Source organism: Verticillium dahliae, genomic scaffold (genome assembly GCF_000150675.1).
Source record: "Verticillium dahliae VdLs.17 supercont1.1 genomic scaffold, whole genome shotgun sequence".
Taxonomy (NCBI): domain Eukaryota; kingdom Fungi; phylum Ascomycota; class Sordariomycetes; order Glomerellales; family Plectosphaerellaceae; genus Verticillium; species Verticillium dahliae.
The window spans coordinates 1,338,728-1,358,807 of record NW_009276921.1 but is presented as its reverse complement, the minus strand read 5'-3'; the positions used below and the strand labels follow the sequence as shown (position 1 = coordinate 1,358,807).

Here is a 20,080-nt window from a genome sequence, read left to right as displayed (position 1 = left end):
TCCCACAGCGAGGGCGCAAAGGGCGAAACGTATATACATACAGGCCCGTTTAGAAAGGATACCTATGTACTTCTACGAACAGGACAAAAATACGAGGGAAGGGGGCGGGGTTCAGTAATAATAGTCCCTCCCCCCCTCCCGCCCTCTTAAGCTACCAAAGGGCGGGGTCGGCGGCGACATGTACACGTTATTTCCCGTCCTTCTCATGCGAACATTATGACATTTTTTTCCGCGCCTGTTCACGGCAACGTTTCCTGCTCTCTAGCAGTTTCCAGGCGTACCCACGGGGCCGGTCCACGTGGCCTCGAGGACGGTCGGCGTCGTGACACCGCACGCCGGCACGTCGACGGTCCTGTTGACCGTCTCGTAAATGTAGCCTTGGCCGCAGTTTTGCCTGCGCACAAACTGGTAGGTGACAGTCTGGCCCGCGGCGTCGAGGTCGACGTCGATGGCCCAGAGCGGCCGGGCGTCGGTGTAGCCGTCGGCGGTCAGGGGCTGGGCGTTCTCGACGTTCCAGTTGCCGAGAGACGGCGCACCGCCGACGACGTAGATGTCCTCGCCGTAGTAGGTCCTGGCGTCGACACGGAAGGTGACGGGCGCAGCGCAGGGGACCTCGCCGAGGTCGGGCGCGCCAGCGGCGGTGGCAGGGGTATAGGTGCCCCGCGCGGACGAGGCGGCGCAGGTCGAGGGGATGGGCAGCTTGGCGGGGACCCAGGTGGGGGGGAACTCGCCGGCGCGGCGGGCGGCGGCGGTGACAAAGGCGGCGTAGGACCAGGTCAGGTCGCGGGCGCTCTGGGGCTCGAAGGGAGGGTCACGGTTGTACTGCTCGGCGAGGGAGCCGTCGGCCGGGGTGTACTTTTGAGCGACAGAGAGGAACGAATCGCCGTAGCGGTTGGCAGCCTCGACAATGACGTTGAAGGGAGCCTTGGGGTTCTTGGAGCAGGGGCGCTTGAAGGTACCAACCTTGGCCTCGGGCCAGAGGTCCTGGAAGAAGGGCAGCGAGGTGCTGTCAATGGTGATGTAGCCGTGGGCCTTCCACTGGTGGGCGGCGTTGAAGAGGAACTCGCCAGCACCGAGGGTGATGAGATACCAAGGGTTGCCGTTGTAGTAGATGTCCTCGGTGTAGCGGCCGATGGCAATGCCCTCGTTGCTGGGGATACCCTCGTTGATGGGGTATTCGGCAGGATCACGCCAGGCGTCAACCCACTGCTTGAAAGACGCCAGGGCGCGAGGGTGGCAGGGCTGAATGGTGGCACTGTCGCAGGAGGCGGCGATATCAAAGGCGGCGTTGGCGCCGAGCATGGTGTTGGCGTCCTTTCCGGAGCGCTGGGTGTTGGTGTTGATGTTGGCAATGTGGTGACGGCCGTTCCAGTAGCTGTCCGAGTTGAGGAAGCAGCCGACGGCAGGGGCCTCGGCGCAGGCGGGGCCGCACGTCGTGTTGAGGCGCTCAGCGAGCTCGGCACCCTCGATCAGAGCGCGGTACTGAGCCTGGGTGGTGAAGAAGCTGGAGCCGGAGACCTCCTCCCAGAGGTCGAAGCCGGTCGAGTTCCAGTACTGTCCCGTGTAGGCGAGATCGTTGGCAATGACGGGCCAGACGATGTCCCTCGCCTCCTCCTCGCCCTCGTCGCCCGAATCGGCGAGCCAGTTGGCCCAGGTGATGAGGGCGACGGCGCGCAGAGGGGGTCCGTCCCTCTGGGGGCGACCCCAGGCGCCATTGAAGCGCGAGCCGTCAACCTCGTACTTGGCCTCGCCGAGACCGCGGCCGGAGGGCAGCAGGGCGCCGGAGGGGTTGGCGACAGTCTGTAGGATGGCCTGGGCGCGAAGGTAGTCACGAATGTGCTTCTCGAGGTTGGCATTGGCGACAGGGTCGTGGATGAACTCGTCGATGAGCATCTTGAAGGTCAAGGCCGAGTCACGGGTCCAAGTGTAGTAGTCTGGTGGCCGAACCGTCAGCAACGAAGCCTCCAAACATGGCCATCCACGGTTCCGACTTACAGGGAGGGTCGGTCCTGGAGGGGCTTGCGATGACCAGGCCGGGGGCGGCGCCGGCAGCGGCACCAAGGTTGTTGAGAACATTGGTCAGTGACAGAGGACGCTGCTTGGCGATGAAGTCCTCGAGGTCCTGGCCAGAGACGGCGGGGATGGCCAGGGCAGCGGCCAGAGCCACGAGCTGGGAGCGGAGAGAGACCATGATTCAGTGGGGCCTTGGTTGAAGCTATGCGCAATGTCTGAGAAGGAGAGAACCCACGTGGGAGTGTTTCGGGGACATGATGATCAAGCCATCTATATATACCTAGGCGAAGCACTGAAGGTGACCATTTGTGGTATCAAACCTGGGGCCATGCATGTGAGGCTTCAGCTAAGGGCCAGGTCGGGGCCAAGAAGTCGGGACGAAAGAGCTGCCCAGGGCTCATGGCCCATGGTCCATGTCCATGTCCGTGATCCTTGGCAGGTCAACATATAATAGCGGAGCCTAGCGGAGGTGAGGTGTTCCGCCGAGGTACCGCAGAGGGTGGTTCAATTCGGAGTGCGTACATGTAGAGTTGCTGTAACGGCTGCATGGTCATGGGGGCATGGCAAGCCGTGGGCCGGCGTCAACGGTCGCCGCCTTGCTCCATTTGAGATGAGTGGCCCGCGCCAAGATAGTAGGCCAAAGAGATGGTGCCTCCAGCGACATGAGCATCAACACGTCGTGCGGCTAACAAACTTGCCATACCAGGCTGGACAGCACGAAGCGGTTAGTAAGAGGCTGAGCAGATGAACGCCAACTCTCCTCAGCTGGTGTGCTCCGGAAGCCAAGACCAGGCCAGGGAACGAACAGCAGGAGTGACTTGGATGGAAAGGAAGGAGGCTGCACCACCACGGCCCGACCATGGCGTTATTGTGGGGAGGAGTCTGGCCGCGGCGCTGCGGGGGAGGAGAAGGGGAGGGGGGGGTCTCCCCTCCTGAAGGCTTGTTGCCAGCTGACCCAGCTAGCGCCCTCGACGAGCCGTCTTAGCAGGTGACAGGTAAGGCGAGGCCTGAAGACGCTGGGCGAAGAAGCCCGAGTAGTGCTTGGATGGTGCTCCCACCTCCCTAACAAGCCTGTGCTTGTGCCTGTCCGTGTGCCTGTACCTACGTCATGGATACCTCTTAGCGAGTGCGGGGATCCTGGGGAAACCTCATTCCCCTCGCGGCCTTTTCCATCGTTGTAGCCCCCCCCCCTCATCACCACATCTTCTCCCCCATGCCCCCTGCTCGCAGCTTGGCCTCCACGGTACTAAGCTCTTGGGCCGACGAGCTACATCAGACGATCACCTCCATTGACCACTCACATCACCCTCAACCTCGTGCAAATCCACGGCCATATCCCGGTCATCGTCTGCAACGGCCAAATACCGGCTCCTCCTCAATTTACCTAGCACCAGCACCAGCACCAGCACCAAACGAGAAAGCTCTCCAAGAAGGGGAGGGAGAGAGAAAAAAAAACTCTCCCCAGAATCTGCATGTGACCTCAATCGTCCCCAGCTTCAAAGCCCCCGAGCAATTCCCCGGCCGTGTGTGCGCCTGCCTTCCCCCTAAGGGAACCAATCTCTCACGGCCTCTTTCTGCCCACGAGCCAACGTAATAACCAGCCTCCGCTGGTGCACAACACTTGACGAACAGTCACTTGTCCTCACCGGCCATCTCTTCACCCGTTCATCTGATCGTCTGGCGCACGAGAAAGATTCCTATTGAGGCTGCAATCTAAGCGCAGTGATGCAAGAACAGACGACGATCTCCTCCTCCGTTCTGACCTTGACGACATTGCCACCAGTTTTCCTTAGCTCCGAATCCAGAACCATCATGTTGGACCCAGCCAGAAGCAATCATCCACCGTATCCTGCTTTGTCACCCACCGAACCAAGAACACTCTGCAATTTCATGTCCTACTACCATTCGGCTTCTTTCCGATTCTTTGCCCCGTCAGGCATGCTGTGCTGGGTCGAGAGAGCCGTCGCGATCTGAGGCTGCCCAGTATTCCACCCCAGCTAACGCAAAAGAAGGGAGAAACAGCCTGGACTGGTCGGAGCCCCTCAATGACAGGGGCATGAGCAGACCAGCCAGGGAGGCCGACCAGAAGGCTTTTGCCCGACGTGCTGCGAAGCAGAGAATTCAGAAAACACTAACCCGCATTGAAAGAGCCAAGAAGAAGACATATTAGACATAGCAGAAAAGCAAACAAGACGAAGGGGGAAAAGGGAAGTGTCAGCTCGATCCAGACTTTTCCTCAGCATTCATGGGCCACGACCAACAACCTTGACCATCAGGTTCGACTGAATGAAAATACCAGCTGAGTATGACTTCATCGGCTCAATGGGGTCGATCAGTGAAAAGTCAAAGCGACGAAGAAGCTGCAACGCATCGTCAGTATACCATCGTATCTGTGAGTCCCCACCGATCATGTGCGAACCAACCTCGACGAAGATCTTGTTCAGGTCAAGCAGTGCCACAGTCTTGCCGAGACACTGCCACTTTCCGTATTTAAACACCAGCTCCCACTGCGCTGTCATCGCCTTGAGCTCCTCGTCACCCGCCTCCAGCCAACGCTCCGGTCTGAACGTGTCGGCATCTGGACCGAAGACGGCCTTGCTGCGGAGCACTCCGAAAGCTGACCATCCGATCTGCGTGCCCTCCGGGATGCTCATACCGTGCATGACATCGCCCCCACGTGGGACTGCCACCGACATGAGGCCCGTGACGGGTGGGAAGACACGGAGGCCCTCGCGGATCGTGGCCTGAAGATAGGGAAGTCTTCGCGCCTCGGCGTCCTGGACAGGTACTGATAGGAGATTTCTGTCACATGCGTCGCGTACCTCCTTGGTGAGGGCATTGTAGGCCGTGGGCGTCGTCATGAGATAGACCATGGTCATGCGCATGGCTGTGGCGGTTGTGTCCGAGCCGGCGAGAACCTGTACAAGCGCCTCGCCCTCAGCTTCCTCAGGGGTAAGCCCATGGGCCAGAAACGAGCCGAGCATGTCCCTCTGGACCTTGCCGGAGGCAATGCGCTCAGCAACTACCTTCTTGGCCACGCTGTCATGTCAGGGTCAGCATCGTTTGTCTACTGATAGCCTTGAATACAGACTGGAAGTCAGGCCAAACTTACGCTATGAATTTGCCCAGACCCACACGGTCGTGCTCCGAGGGCATGGCACGTCGAAAGAAGGGAGATTGCATGATAGCGGCTAGGCTGGGCAACACTGACAAGGTCATCATGACGGGCATGCTCTCTTCGGTGATTTGGATGTAGTTGTGCACGTCCTTGTCTTGCGAGAGGTAGCCAAAACACTCGCCAAAGGCCAGCGATGTGATGATGTCGAGGGTTAGGTACTGCATCTTGCTCGCAAAGTCCATGGGACGGAAGACACCAGGCGTCGAAACGTACCGCTCCTCGATCAACCGTACCAACGACAACATCTGCGCGTCGATGGCTGTCTCTAGGAACTCGTTCTCTTTGCCCGAATACTGGGAAATGATCAGTCATATTGCTGTGAGGGTAGGCAGTCGCCCTTGACGAGCAAGGCAACGCAGGATGAGAAATAGAGAAGACCCGGTGTCCAACAGTACAGGGGCGGTACTTACACCAATGGCCACTTTGGCGCGCAGTTCGTTGTGTGCATGATCGTCGCGCATGGAAATGATGTTGTCCCTGGTCGGGTCGAGCCTGATAGCGTCGTAAAAGTCGCCCTTGCGGTATGGCGAGCGCACCGCCCACATGCGGCGCAAGATCTCCGAGTCATTGGTTACCAAGTCGTTGGGACCGATGCGGACGACCGGACCTACAGCCAGATGGCGCACCCCTTGTGGTCAGCCTGGCGAAAGCGATGAAGCAAAGCGAAACAAAGAGGGGCCTGTCATCTCCCCCTTATACAGTAGATGTCATGATGTTGGGTGCGGCCTCGTCTCCCTGCCGGACACCTCGGGGCCACACTGGGTAGCAACTACGACGTTCGTTTCCGATGGTCCTTTGCCCAGTCCTCCCATCGTCCCAGGCGGGAGTTTCCTCTTCCACTTTCCTCTTTCTTGGTTTGGTTGACATACCGTATTCATCACAGGCTCGCTTCAGTGCGAGATGCATCTTCCCACTCAGTGTGTTACGTAGCATCCACCATTTGCTGAAGGCAGCCCATCGTGGCCCGGGAATGTGTCTGAGGCGGTACCAGGCCCGGTAAACATGTGCGAGGAGGGACAGTAGCATGCCTGCGCTGACGAGCAGCAACAAGGTCAACAAGTGCGGGCCTGGGACAGCCGTACCGGAGAACGCCATGGTGATAGGAGTGTGTCTTTCCTGCCGGTAAATGCCGCCCTGTCTCGTCTAGTATCGTCTTGCTTGTCTCTTTCACCTTATTTCTCCGGTAGCCAGAGACCGTTTATATGCCGTGAGTGACAGGGTTGTTGGTGGTGGCGGCTTCGAGCAGTCGCTCGCAAATGTTTGCTGCCCCGTAGCGGGGAACAGGGACGTCTTGGGTAGGTGTTGGTAGGAAAAGGTAAGGGTTGAATGAGGAGGTAGCATAGGGCGAGGTGTCATGGAGACCTGGATAACAAGCTGAAGCGTGTGGGCGGGGGAGGGAAAAGAGATAGTAAAAGTACGCGGCCTTCAGAGAATCGGGTAAGCTCTTTTCTCTGCGCGTGCCCTACTCTTGTTGCCAACACAGGCAAGGCGAGGTGAATGTGAGGGAGACGACTTATTGGCATTAAGGTATTCTCCTGAGCCGGGCAGGAGCGGAACCGTACGACCCGGCGATGCCTCGATTGACAGAGACTGCCCGGGTGTCAAGGTGGTAGGTAGACCAAGGTAGAAGAAAGACCAAATCTTGGTCAAACTTGATATTGAAAAGATCATTCAGGATGTGAAGAGTGACCGATTAGCAACAAAGTGCCCAGAAAGCCGCGTACGTGACTGGCCATCTTAACCCTCTCCTGCAGAAGGAGCAACAGCACTCTCAAACGCGCCTGCGCCTGACAAGCTGGGCCACAATCAACCAGCCGAGGTAGGTACCAGGCAGACGGGAACCGCAAAAAGAAAGAGCCCCCAACCGAAGGTGTGCCTGAAACTATCGACCTAAGGTCGCCGTTTCCTTGGCTCGAACGACGTGCCCAACTCGTCGAAAAGTTGACTCCGAGGGAAATCCAATCAGTCACGCAGCTGGGAACACTCTCGACCCAGCACGTCAAGCCCTCACTGACGGGTTCCGAAGTTGATGCAACATCGACAGCCTGCTCCTCCACACAGCCAACGGCCTGTCTCGTCTGCCACCATCCTGGCACTTTTACCGCTTGGGAGACGAGAAAAGACACCCGACGACGGCCAGTTCTACGATGGATGATAGGCCTATGCTCCATGTGCTGTGACTCTCGACGTGAGAATCCGAGCTCCAGTGGGTGCGGTTGCTCTGCAGATAACTACAGGAGCGTGCATCTTCATACAAGTATCGGCAGTGGCTGCATAATCCCATGTTTGCTAGCCAGCCCGCATCATTCGGCAAGCCGGCGACTGGTCCAACGGCAAGGGGTCACGGCGTCCATACTGCAGCTGGGTGGGAGCTTTTCTCGTTACATCCACAGTACGTAGGTATGTAAAAGCTCTCCTAAAAAGATGCCGTGTTGCATAATCTCTGCCATGGTAGGCCAACGCAGCAAGCAGTAGCGTCGGTGACAATGGCCATCAACAGCACCAGCTCGGCCCTCCTTTGCTGCCGTCAGATTTTATGATATGCAGCAACCCGGACCTGATCCAATCGACGCGCAATCACGCTGCTGCACCGAGTCGGGCTCGAGTGCGAGTTGGAAGCCGTGCTTGGCCCTTCATTGCTTCCGTTGGCAAACAATACTCGCCGTTGGCGGTGGCGACAGCAGATCCCTGGACAGCCTGGTGCTGGCCACCCTGACCATCCGACAGGGAAACCACAGGAGAAGGCGGAACTCAAGTGGCTTTCGACGTGCCAGACACGGTCTAGGACAGCGGACCCGGACGACACCACGTTCCGAAAGGCCTTCTCATCCGCATGCTTGACAGGTGGCATGGCGCTCAACAGACATGAAGGCTGCCTGCATACGACGCATTTTCCTGGCCCATCCCGAGCGACAGCAGAATGCTGCCACCTTGTGCGACCTCCAGCCGAACCAACTCACAGCTTCCCGCCCAGCCATCCTTTCCCCACCTTCTTCTCCCTTCTCCAAGCTGCCAAAGTGACACAGCAACTCGTTCGTCGGTTTGTGCGGCCCATCCCCTTCCCTGCCTGTCTCGCCTGTCTTGCCTAACCTTCACTCCAAATGGTTCAACATGGCAATGACTTGCCACAGACTGGCCACAGCAGCTGCTTCGTACCCTCGACGGCGCGGGGAGGCCGTCTTGAACATGGTATGATCGCACCGGATTGAGGTACGGTCGGAAGCACATCTGAAGACTCAAATATCAGCCTAGTCTTCCCTTTCCTGAATATTTCGTCCTGATTTGCTGGTGACTGCTCGACTGCATCCTGCCTCGCCCGCGATTCGACTATTCCAGGGTCAAATGTACGCTGCTGCAACCGACAGGTACCGCTTATCTGGGATTCCAGTAGTTGATCCGGCCCTAGTGAGACTGCGAACCAGCCAAACCAGCCATGGATCTGGACGAGTCTCTGCCGGAGAATGAGGCCTCCATGGACACCGTCCTCCCGTCCAGGGCAGATGCTATCTATCTGAATCTGGAGCCAGATGAGGTGGGAGACGGCGCCACTACTCTGCTGACCTTGTGACTTTGGTCTGTTCGCTGATACCAGGACACAGAATATTGATGCGCATGATGTGAACAGCATCCTCGACAATAGCGATGTCGATTCGGCCTTGGGCGATGTCAGTGTGATACTCTTGCACATTTGTATCTGTATCACCTTTGGTAAGCTAATAATCTAGTCGGAAACATGGCCATCGTCGACGGCTTCTTTAAGGTCGAGCATCGTCCGCGCAAGAGAAGAGAATGGCCGCATATATCACGGCTACAAAGATGGCAAGTATGTATTGCCTACGGATCAGGTAAGGCTTCGGTGATGCCAGCATCATGGTAAACGACCTGTTGGCACACACATCTATACTGTGGGTGTAGCTAACATGGCGGCCAGGAGGAGCTCGACCGGCAAAGTATGGATAACTATCTCAAAGTCATGGACCGTTTGGCAATTCTCTGACCGAAACCGAAGCATTCCAATACCAATTGTGCCAGCTCACATTCGACAATCGGCTGAGCTTTGCCCCGATATGTCGGCCGCACCGGGTCCTCGATGTGGGATGTGGAGTTGGTGGGTAGCCATGCCTTGTCAAAAATACGCTGCGCTGAGATTGACACCTGACCAGGGATATGGGCTTTGGACTTTGGTACGCGTCTTCGACGACGTTCGGAGACCTTCGCTCACAGAGGAACAGGCGAAGAACACCCAGAGTCGGAAGTCATAGGCGTGGATTTGTCTCCCGTGCAGCCCGGTTTGTGCGTGCACCAGCGCGCCCTCAGTGGCTTTGATACTGACTACATCAGTACACCCCCGAATGTCCATTACGAAATCGACGACCTGGAAGAAGAGTGGAGCTTCTCCAGGAATTTCGATTACATTCATTCCATGATGATGACGGGTGCCTTTCGGGACTGGCCCAACTTTTATCGGCAGGCCTTTGAGTGAGTTGTGCAATCAACGGCTAGACGAGGGAACTGACATCATCTCAGGAACCTCAATCCCGGCGGCTGGGTTGAATGTCAGGATATAAATTTTCCGATGAAATGTGACGACGACACCATTGCTCCACAGTCAGATCTTGGTCGGTGGAATGAGCTGATGATGGAGGCTGGCACTCTCTCGGGGTTCCGACTCGATCTATGCGACAGGGCGGCGGAGATGATGTCGGCAGCGGGGTTCGTCGACATTGTTCGAATACCGTACAAGTGGCCGATTAATCAATGGCCAAAAGATGTCAGATATAAGACATTGGGCGAGTGGACTGAAGCCAATTTTGTCTTTGGTCTCGAGTCGATCATGCTCGCGCTATTCACGCGTTTCCTGGGCTGGAAAAAGGAAGAAGTCTGGGAGTTCATCGCAAGGGTGATTGCCGAATGGAGGGACCTCAGGAATCATGGCTACTTCGAGATTTATGTGACGTATGGCAGGAAACCATAGGACAAGAAGAGAGCTTCGAGATGCTGGCTGGGACGGCGGAAGTTGTGGGTGGCGCAGGTAGTTCGTGGTGGGCAAGGTTCTCTCCGAGGCATTGCCCATGAATACCCCAAAAGTCGGTAAGCGGCAGCCAAATATGCTGACGGTTCGGCAGCGCTCGGCCAGATGATAGACAGTGTGTTCATGTCCACCCAGACGCGAATGCGTACGCTGTGCGACCCCAGCATGTCATTTGCGGCCGAGCGGATCCTCTTCCGACGGTGATGCGTTGGGAGTTCTGGCTACATCTAGCCCGCACCCGTTCAGACTCCGGCAGATGTAGGCTGTCGCCGCCCACCGTGCCACCACCAACTGCCCGCTCTTCACCCGTTTAGTGTGTCCCTCGCATGTGTCTGTCGGAAGGCGTCGGTACACTAATCGCCGGTGAAGGTGGCGTCAGAAAGACACCCGACTGGTGATTGTGAAGGGAACCAGTAGCGCCGTCCTGAGCAGTTGGCACTCTTGGAGCAGAGCACGCACAGGGCGGCAGGTGGGGTCCGCTTTGTCCGTCATGTGTACGGCTTTTGTGCCCACACCGAGTACCACGGAAGGTAGGCATGAATCCCAGGGTCTTCGAGGGCTTTTCTGATCTCGTGCTCCAAGGCCTCGGCCTCCTGTTTTGACTGGAGGCCCATCTCGGGCCACTTGACGAGCACGGCACGCACCAGTTGCCAGAGGACGTGCTTGCTCATGAAGAGACCAATCTCGCGGCGCTTTCTATCCTTGGCCCACGCTCCGATGGGCATCTTGTGCCGGCGTACGTGGATATGCGTGAAGCCGATGCGCTCGAGATCTTCATGAATGGTGGACATGATGCCCAGACTGCATCGGTGAGCGGGACCGAACATGTTGACGAAGCGATCCATGAAATGGAGCATTGGATAGTTTGACGGCATGGTGTCGTCGTCACAAAATACGTTTGATCCAACGTCCTGAAGCTCAACCCACCCCCCCGGGTTGAGATGTCTGGTTTTCCTGGTCAGCTGGGCGCTCATGGATTTACGTGGTTCGTTGAGGGCAGTGGCTGGAGAGGGTTTCGTGCATACTTGAATGTCGATTCCAGTACGCCCACTGGATCAGACAAGATGACTGTGACGGATCGAAGGTGAACAAAGTCAAGGTTGGCATATGGGGGGTCCCACGTCGTGTTCTGAATGTCGTCTATCCTCCATATGACATTGTGCGGTATGCAGCTCGTCTGGATCGGCGTGATGTCGACGCCGATGACCTGGGCACTGGGAAACTTATCGGCCACTGTCACTGCCATGTCAGCACGTAACCATGCTTCCGAGGGGGCTCACCAGGCAGCTGTACCGTCAATGGCCCATAAGCCGACGCCTGTCCCGATGTCGAGGATCCTCTGCGGGTGATCGCCGATGGGGGCGAGGTAGTCATTGCCGTCAAAGAGTCTCTTGATCATCTGGTGCTTCATCTCCTCTCGCTCTTGCTCGATGTCGTCGTTGGGGATGGGGTACTCGCCCGGCCGGAAGGACTGATAGCGCCTGAGCAGAGTACTCGTTAGTAAACCCTACCTGCGACGGGGAGCACAGCGCACCGATGAGGCGCGCATCACGAGGTGAGATGAAGGAGGGCAGACGCACCGGCCATCTTGATGGGAGTGACGCAGGACGTAGGAGGCCAGCGAGGTGAAACCGGAGGTGCCGAGTGAGGTCCCGTAGTCGGAAAAGCCGGTGAAGTCGTGGTCCTCGAGCATGTCGAGGGGCGCAGGCTCAATGGGCTCGCTGTCATTGTCATACCCACTGGAACCCGACTCCATGGCTACAGGACGGGGGCTCACAGGCCGGTTGCAGCAATGAGGCCTCTTGTCACCTTTTTTTGAGGGCGTTGGACTCGCGCGAGGCTCGCCCCCTTTCTCCTACCTTCCTTACCTACGCAGCCGTGGACCTGATGCAGCGGCAGACCGCGCTTGAAGGCTCGCTCAACTCACTAAATGAAAACGGCAAGGATCAGTCAGCCGGACTGCAAGTCTGTCAAGGTTTCTCGAAGGGGGGTGGAGAAGCTGTCAAATGCTAGCGTAGCGTTCGTTTTGAGCTACATCATTCGCGTGGCCAGAAAAAAAGAACCACGCTCTCGGCGCACGACGACTGTCGCGCGGGCAGTGTGTCGTGCCGAAAGGCAAAAAGACGGCGCCAAGGAGGGGGGAGGGGGGGTCCAGGAGCCCGGATTTCGGGCTTTCGGCGTTGGCATAACATGGAGAAAAAGTAACGAGGTAGAGAGGTACTTACAATAGGTATGTGACAGCGCCCCGGGGACTGGTTCCGTCCAAGGCTCTCACTCAGGTCGTTCATGCAGGGAGAAATGTCAGTATCAGTTGTCAGTTGTCACTGGCGAGTGGTGGGCTGCTGCGGGGAGCAAGGTAGTATTGCTACTACTGCTGCTGGCAAGCATGTCAAGGATGGCGATCGTCGGATGGATCACGACGTCTCCCTGCCGCCTGCCGCCAGCCTCGGAAGCTTTTGTTCACGGTTAGAAAAGGCGAATTGCAGGATGTGCAGCATGCGATGCTGGGTGACGTGTACGAACCGGAATCGAAGAAGGCGAAAATGGTCCCTGGGTGTCTCCTTGTGAGGCCAGGAAGTCAAAGCGGGAGCGGGAGAAGAGGAATTGGCACAAATTGATGGACGACTCTGGACATCCACCCATGAGCCAAGCACTGGAAAAGGAAGGAAAGATTCGCGCATGCATACGAACGTAGGGCCATGGCAGATCCCCTTAGCTCGCTGAGCCGGTTCTGGGCCGGTACTGGGCCGGTATCGTAGTCCAGTGCGCTGTCGAGAGCTGCCCCCTGTGGAGTTACCAACCATGTACCTACCTAGGTAGGTAGGTACCTCGGAAGCAGCCATGGGCTGTGCCTGCCGCCACTCTCCCAGAGACCTGATGTCGGCCAACGCGCCTTGTTGGCAGGGTGTCTTAGTGGCCCGGTTGTCTGTAGTCAGCATCAACGTCTTGCATGGCGACTACCACACGTGCGTCTACCTACCCAGGACCTGTGCATCCCGATCCTCGTTTATTGCGAATTGCTTTCATAACCTACCTGCCTATGTACCTGTCTTTGTGCCTTGCTCAATTACCTGAAGCCGCACCTGAAAGCCGGTGGAATCTCCCTGCGCGTACCTTGCGCATGTTCCAGTATGGCGCTGGGAGGTTCGAATGAGACTCTTTGCTAGAGTGAACCGTGCTCTGACACTAGCATCCGAGGTTGAGAGCATGCCATGCCTGGCACCAATGAACTATTAGAGCGTTGGCGCGACATGTTCTTGTGCCCATGTCCCATAGACAGCTTGCTCATACGCTCAAGGTATGGACAGGCTGTGAATGTATACGTCAGGACAGACATGTACGGCTCTGTCTTTGGTTGCTTTTGACCTGCAATGGCATCTACATGGTATGTATTTCAGGTCCTTCGGAGTGGCTTTGGCGTCGAATGCATCGCCTCCAAGAAAGCAGCACTATGGGATTCCGACGCACCTGTTCATGCGCGATGTCATCTCTACGTTTGTCCCCCCTAGGAAGATCTCGGGTGGGATTCATCACGATCGCAGACGCAATGGCTACCATGGCATCTTAAAGATATGGGGGCATCGAGAGACAGTGCCATGTTGTGGAATGCACCGCCAGATGCACGGTGCGGCTCCAGTCCCCAGCCAACGGTACGTACCTTTGCTCGTGCTGGGTCCAGGGCGCATCACCAGCACTTGTCGCGTCAAAACCAATGAAGCAAACCGCGTCGAAGCGCGACTGTGGGTCTCTCACACCACCACTTTCAAGGTTCCTGGTCCTTCAGTGACTTCCATACCCTACCGTGCTATACCTTACTCTGCCTATCCTCTCCACCAACATCCCACTATACACTTCCGCAGACCACTGCCGTAGAACTTTATTTCTTTTGATCACTACCACCGTTGGTCTGTCGAGGCGAAGTCTTACCTCGGGTCTTGACCCCTTACCAACGTTGTGTGTTCCTTGGGTATTTGCTTGGACCGACCACCAGCACACCACGACTTGGTTCCGCCGAAGCCACACGCCATTGACAGCGCAGCCCGACCTCTGCTCCTTCGAAACCAGTTCAGAAACGAGGCCGCTCAGCTACTTCGATCCATGAGTCCGCGAACGTGACGGCCGAGGCAACGCGTCTAGATCTTCCTAGCCATGTATCTACCGCGCTCCCTCATATCGAAACTCTACCTCCACCTCCAGAATACCCGACACCCTCTCTCGCCTCCTGTCCTCATTCTGGTCGCCCTCGAGCCCGACGCGCTTTGTGCCTGCCGTATTCTTACTCGACTGCTGAAGCACGACTATATCCCCCACAAGATCCAGCCCATCTCCGGCTATGCTGACCTCGAACGGGCCGGCAGGGACCTGGTCCTGCCCATGATGGAGTCCAATGGCGGCAGCGGCGGTGTCGTTGTCAGTCTCGGCGTGGGCGGCATGGTTGATCTGGGTTCTCTGCTCGGCCTGGAACCCGAGGGTGACGAGGCGACCTTCTCCGGCGTTGAGGTCTGGGTCATCGACTCGCACCGGCCGTGGAACCTGGGCAACGTCTTTGGCGGCTTTCCCTTGGAAGCGACTGACGACGACACAGTCCCGCTGTCAGCGAGGTGTCCCAATGGTGTCAAGGCAGGCCGCATCGACCGGTCATATACCCCTGGCAAGGGCGGTATCGTGGTCCTCGACGATGGAGATATCGAAGACAGCCTGGCTACGGAGCGAGATGCCTACATCGCCCTCCTTGACATGCCAGACGTGGAAGATGACGGAGAGGAATTGGGTGAGAGCGATGATGGAGAAGACGAAGACCTATTTTCTGAAGAGTCTGCTCGCACAGGGCAAAAGAGAAAAAGCTGGTCAGATCGAGAGGAGGAAATGTCAAGTGACGAGGACGACCGCCCAGCTCAACGGAGGCGAAGTAATTCTGTAAGTCGGACAAGAACTTGGCGAACTGGCACACGGAACTGACACCACCCCGCAGTCTACATCCATACCCTCGCCCTCAAGACCACCCCAAAGAGGACTCCTGTCCATCAGAGACCAGGACAGCGTCATGCCGAGCGACCCCCCTTCAGCGGCACAGGCCCCCTCTGCGAGGGCACTCCGTCGAAGGCTCCTCAGACTGCGGAGGGAGAACGAGCGCGTCCTACGGAAATACTACAAGATTGGTGCCTCATTCTCTGAGCCAATATCTTCCATGATGTACTCGCTCGCCTCGGAGCTGGGCCGCGAAGATAACGACCTTCTTTGGCTCAGCATTGTTGGCGTCACATCAATGGAGCTATACGGCCGATCATCGGCAGGCATCGCCGTGCCCGTCCGCAGCTCGGACCGCGGCCAGGGTACCGGCTGGATGGGTGTTCGCGGCGCCCGCATCCGCCAGCTACTGCGTGACGAAGTGCGTCGTCTCAACCCACCAGAAGTGGGCAGTCGCAATGCTGTGGAAAATACGGGGGTCATTCCGACGACTGCGCGAAGCCCAGAAGACATGTCCATCAGGTTATCACCGGAGCCCAAGTTCCTCCTCATTCGGCACTGGAGCCTCTACGACAGCATGCTGCACTCTCCCTATCTGTTTTCTCGTCTCAAGACATGGAGCGATACGGGCATGAAGAGGCTGCACAAGCTACTTGCCAAAATGGGCGTCAGCTTGGTCCAGTGTAAGCAGAGCTATGCGCACATGGACATGATGCTCAAGCGGGAGCTTCGCACCAAGCTGCTCAAATACGCCTCATTATACAATCTGGATGACATGGTCCCATCGGTGGATACGGACGGTAAAGATCGCGCAGGAGCCAAGGACGGCTGGGGTTTCGTAAGGAGTTGGGGCTGGCGAGCCACGCTGAGTGCGCAGGATGTCGGCGTCGTCATTGGTGCCATTCTCGAAGTTGGGAAGCAGGGAGAGGAAGCGGCCAAGCCTGCCATTGAGCCGATGCAAGACGCCGATGTGGACGACACCGAGGCACAAGGCGATGAGTGGATCGCGCGGTTCTGGTCCGCCTACGATGCCCTCGAAAAGTAAGTCTGACCGTGGCGAATCACCTCGGTCTGATCGTCTGACTAACGCAACCCGCAGCATCGACGCCCTCAAGGCCGGCCTCCCTACCGCTCAGCTGCTTCACCGTGCAATCTACCGCACGGGCACCTCCATAATCAACAAGAAGCAGATCAAGCACCTGCGCGCCTTCCGCATGTGCGTCGTCAAAGATGGCCCCGACGTGCCCCTGTTCACCCACCCCGCTGCCCTCACCAAGCTCGCCCTCTGGGTTGGCGAGGCGCTCGTTGAGCAGGAAAAGGACACGACGGGTCGCCTCTCGCACGGTGGCCGAGGCACGCCCCTTGTCGTGGCGTCCCTCAACGAGAAGCGCGGTGTCTACGTCGTCGTCGGCACCGGTGGTGGCGGCGGGCCAGACACGACGTTCCTCGACCGCGAGGCAGCGAAGAAGCGCCAGGCGGCGAAAGACGACAAGGCGAAAAAGAGGGAAGAGTCGCGGGCGGCCAAGGCCAAGATCAGGGAGGAGAAGCGTGCGGCACGGCAGGCGGAGGGAGACGAGGATGAGCTCGACGACGAGCTCGACACGGAGTCGGAGGCGTCCGACTCTGAGTCGGACGAAGAGGACATTGACGAAGACAAGGTCCAGGAACGCGGCTACGGTCTGAACAAGTTCGGGTCGGCGTTTCAGGAGGTCGTGGCGGAGACGAGCGCCCGGGTGCGCATTGACAGTTTCGAGCACTGCGTTGTCGAGGTGCGCAAGGAGGATCTCGGTGGGTTCTTGGAGAGCCTCAGCATGAAGGCTGTTGTTGGTTGAGCGTGGGGAGGAAAGGGGTCGTCATGAATGAAGGCGTTTTGTTCTTTCACAATGAGTGCTAGGGAGGGAATCAGGACAGGTGGAGGCACTCGTTTCACGGACTGCTGCACTTTCTGGATGGTCATGAGGCATATGGCGTGCGAATAGCTAGTCTGACAATGATATACTGTCTCCTGTGCGTGCTGAGGTCAACGCCAGTGATGTCGAATGCAGGTCGGTGGCGTAGCTTCGTAGGATGATGGTTTGAGAAGACCTCGTAGACACGGGCTTGCACGATCAGAAGGCTGCCCAGTACCGTTCCTGATGGAGGAGATGCTCAAGAAGAGACACTTTTGGTCCGGTGATCTCAGGACCAGAGACATACATATCCCGTCTCGTGGCGGCGGAACTGCAGTGGATGCCCAGACCCAGGCGTCTCACGACAGAGCACCGCATCGCGACAGCATCTTCCACGTTGCCCGCCAAGCAGATACGCGTATGTTGAATGTATTGTATGCACCCTACGCATCCTCTGCACGTACACGCTCCAATCACACCCGGAAACGGCGAGGCCTTGCTATTGAGGCTGCCACAACTCAGCGTTCGACGTGGCGCGCCAGCAGCTGGTCTCTGCGAATCAGGGGCATAGAATTGTCAGCGAGGCGAGGCTCATGCTCACAATATCGGCCCGGTGGGGGTATTGACCATGGATCTAGGTAATATTGGGACGCTGTCGCGCCTCTCTTGGTGTTTCGCTGTCAATGTCGCCCACCCTGAATGGCTAGCCCTGTTGTCTGTCTCCGTAATGATTCGTGACTTTAAAAACTCACGTCCAAAGACGACAGGAGGTCTAGAATGGAATCTGCATCGTCAGAAGCCCCAGCAATGGAGATCTTAGACGTCAGGCAGTGCCCGAGCCGCCAGGCTTGCAGCCGTTGCTACTGCCTTCATCATGTGGTCGATATGGCGCCAGTTCAATATTCTCATTGTTTCTGGACAGATTCTCCCTCAGTCCCTCGATCCCGACGGTTGAATCCCAGGTCAGGGTAGAGAACAGGGGTTTGGCCCAAGCATAGCCCTACAGCCCGCAGGTAAGCACAACAGCTGTCAGCACTAAGCCATCGTCCAGGGGCCAGCGGCTCGAAGCCAACCAAAGGCCACGCAGGTGTCGTAGAGATGCATGTATGACTTGCCATTTGGGGACATGCCAATGATGAGAGGGGTGGTCGACGCGTTGCGAGACGATAAAGAGACAAGTGGTGCGCTTTTGCAGGTTCTTTCGGTCACTTCCATTTCCATACCTTGGCGCACTGCTTTCCGTTGTAGTACGCAAAACGAGTCTCGAGCATCAAGACCTTGTACTCCATCGCTGCCGCTGTTGCACGCGCCGCTGTTGCTCGCACCGCCGTTGAGTTTTTCGACCAAACAGCCGACGAATATGGTGGCAAGCCAGAAACCATGGGCAGATGGCCCCTTCCCGCTCGTCAGCAATGCAAAGCTCAAGCTCAAGGTGCGCCTGTGACGGTCGCCGAAAGACATCGACAGAATACTAACAGGCGCAACCCCGTGAACAGGACGGAGAGACAGCCCAAGGCGCCAAGGAGATGGCTATGGAGATGATCATCGTTCACAATACCCTGCTGCGCATCATCAACTCGATCTACCTCCAGTGCATCAACGTGGGCGTCCGAGGCACCCAGCAGGACATTGACGACTTTGTCCAGTATGCCAGGCTCTGGCACAAGGGCGTGACGCATCACCACCATACCGAGGAGACGATGATTTTCCCTGACATTGAGGGGATGGCGGGCGTGCCCGGGTTGATGGAGGCCAACGTGGCACAGCACGAGGCATTCCACGACGGCATGGAATCATACAAGACGTATCTCGATAGAGTCAGCGCTGGGGAGGAGAAGTATGACGGCCTCAAGTTCAAGCAGATCATTGACTCTTTCGCAGACGTGCTGCACCAGCATCTCACAGATGAGATCGATACGCTGGTGAAGTTGCATGAGGAACACGCGGACAAGGCCGAGTGGGGGGTGTGGTACAAGAAGACAATGGAGGAGATCTTGAAGGCGACCAAGGACCCGGAGCACGCGGTAAGCCGTCGCCTTGGACTCAGGTGTGCTTCCTCGTGCCGGCGCGCTAATGTCATGAACAGACAACCGTTGTCCCCCTCATCTTCACGAACCACGAGAAGGAGTTTGAGAATGGGGTTTCCGCAAGCTGGCCTCCGCTGCCTTGGTTCGCTATGTTGATCGTAAAGTGGTGGTTCATACCGACGAACAAGCAATGGTGGCGATTCTCGGCGTGCGACGCGAACATGAAGCGACGGGAGTTGCCCTTCGTATGAGGGATGGACGATGGACGGCTGGTGATGCAACACTGGTAAAGCAAGGAACAGGTTCGGGTGGAGTTCTGGCAGCAAGCTGGCATGCAACTAAGCGGGCGTTCGTAGATCGGGGCATTCCAGTTCCAAACCGAGGCCGACGGTTGCGAAGAAGGCGAAGGCCAGGCGAGCACCCGCCTGAGTCAAGAAGAGTCCAGGCCTGGCCTATGTATGTCATCAAGCATGGAAGGTCGGCGAGGCATCCAATAGTGACGAGTCGCTCAACAGAACGTTTGGACGAATGACAGGAGCCCCCGGGCACGACCTTGTCGACGAGCTGAGATGGTCGGTGATGTGTGATGTGTTGGCGTGGGACACGGTGATTGGCGAGATGGGAGTGATCAGGGTGATGGAGGATGTGAGCGTTTCACGCAGGCAGCCTGGTCCAGACAGGTGCATGCGCACCGCACCAGACAAGACTGGCTCTCTCTGAACATGGGAGTGCAGCTTGAGTGCCTGTGACGAGCGACTTCCTCCCCCTACTGTGCTTCCACGAGCACCACCGAGTGGTTGCCAGTGAGGCTTTCGCTTGGTTCTCTCGGATTCCATGGCACTTCGTATCCGCATTGCTCATCTCGTACGTGGAGAGAACCGTTCCTCAAGTCAATAGCAATGGATACATGTACGTACCTCGTTGGTCATCATCGGGCATGCACTTTTCCAGGTGCGCATCAGGTCCCGAGCCT

The 20,080-nt window shown here is 57.4% G+C and overlaps 6 protein-coding genes across 6 annotated transcripts; 3 read left to right on the top strand and 3 right to left on the bottom strand.

Moving 5' to 3' along the window:
- Positions 1-261: 261 nt before the first annotated feature.
- VDAG_00408 (glucoamylase P) lies at positions 262-2,191 on the bottom strand (the record flags this gene model as incomplete). The annotated part of the gene is made up of 2 exons (XM_009651785.1): positions 262-1,934; positions 1,996-2,191. The coding sequence occupies 2 exons, from the start codon at positions 2,189-2,191 to the stop codon at positions 262-264; spliced, it is 1,869 nt and encodes a 622-aa protein (XP_009650080.1).
- Positions 2,192-4,256: 2,065 nt separating this feature from the next.
- VDAG_00407 (pisatin demethylase) lies at positions 4,257-6,286 on the bottom strand (the record flags this gene model as incomplete). Its single annotated transcript, XM_009651784.1, has 6 exons — positions 4,257-4,373; positions 4,437-4,757; positions 4,836-5,052; positions 5,126-5,484; positions 5,602-5,798; positions 6,061-6,286. 6 exons carry the CDS (start codon positions 6,284-6,286, stop codon positions 4,257-4,259), a joined length of 1,437 nt encoding a protein of 478 aa, XP_009650079.1.
- A 2,338-nt stretch (positions 6,287-8,624) lies between these two features.
- Positions 8,625-10,166, top strand: VDAG_00406 (uncharacterized protein; the record flags this gene model as incomplete). Its single annotated transcript, XM_009651783.1, has 6 exons — positions 8,625-8,723; positions 8,791-8,856; positions 9,123-9,171; positions 9,424-9,484; positions 9,533-9,670; positions 9,719-10,166. 6 exons carry the CDS (start codon positions 8,625-8,627, stop codon positions 10,164-10,166), a joined length of 861 nt encoding a protein of 286 aa, XP_009650078.1.
- A 545-nt stretch (positions 10,167-10,711) lies between these two features.
- Positions 10,712-11,979, bottom strand: VDAG_00405 (uncharacterized protein; the record flags this gene model as incomplete). Its single annotated transcript, XM_009651782.1, has 4 exons — positions 10,712-11,177; positions 11,249-11,456; positions 11,517-11,704; positions 11,804-11,979. 4 exons carry the CDS (start codon positions 11,977-11,979, stop codon positions 10,712-10,714), a joined length of 1,038 nt encoding a protein of 345 aa, XP_009650077.1.
- A 1,626-nt stretch (positions 11,980-13,605) lies between these two features.
- On the top strand, positions 13,606-17,023 carry VDAG_00404 (cell division control protein; the record flags this gene model as incomplete). Its single annotated transcript, XM_009651781.1, has 5 exons — positions 13,606-13,608; positions 13,733-13,873; positions 14,421-15,140; positions 15,196-16,232; positions 16,291-17,023. The coding sequence occupies 5 exons, from the start codon at positions 13,606-13,608 to the stop codon at positions 17,021-17,023; spliced, it is 2,634 nt and encodes an 877-aa protein (XP_009650076.1).
- Positions 17,024-18,440: 1,417 nt separating this feature from the next.
- VDAG_00403 (hemerythrin HHE cation binding domain-containing protein) lies at positions 18,441-19,358 on the top strand (the record flags this gene model as incomplete). Its single annotated transcript, XM_009651780.1, has 3 exons — positions 18,441-18,512; positions 18,577-19,104; positions 19,167-19,358. The coding sequence occupies 3 exons, from the start codon at positions 18,441-18,443 to the stop codon at positions 19,356-19,358; spliced, it is 792 nt and encodes a 263-aa protein (XP_009650075.1).
- Positions 19,359-20,080: the final 722 nt, after the last annotated feature.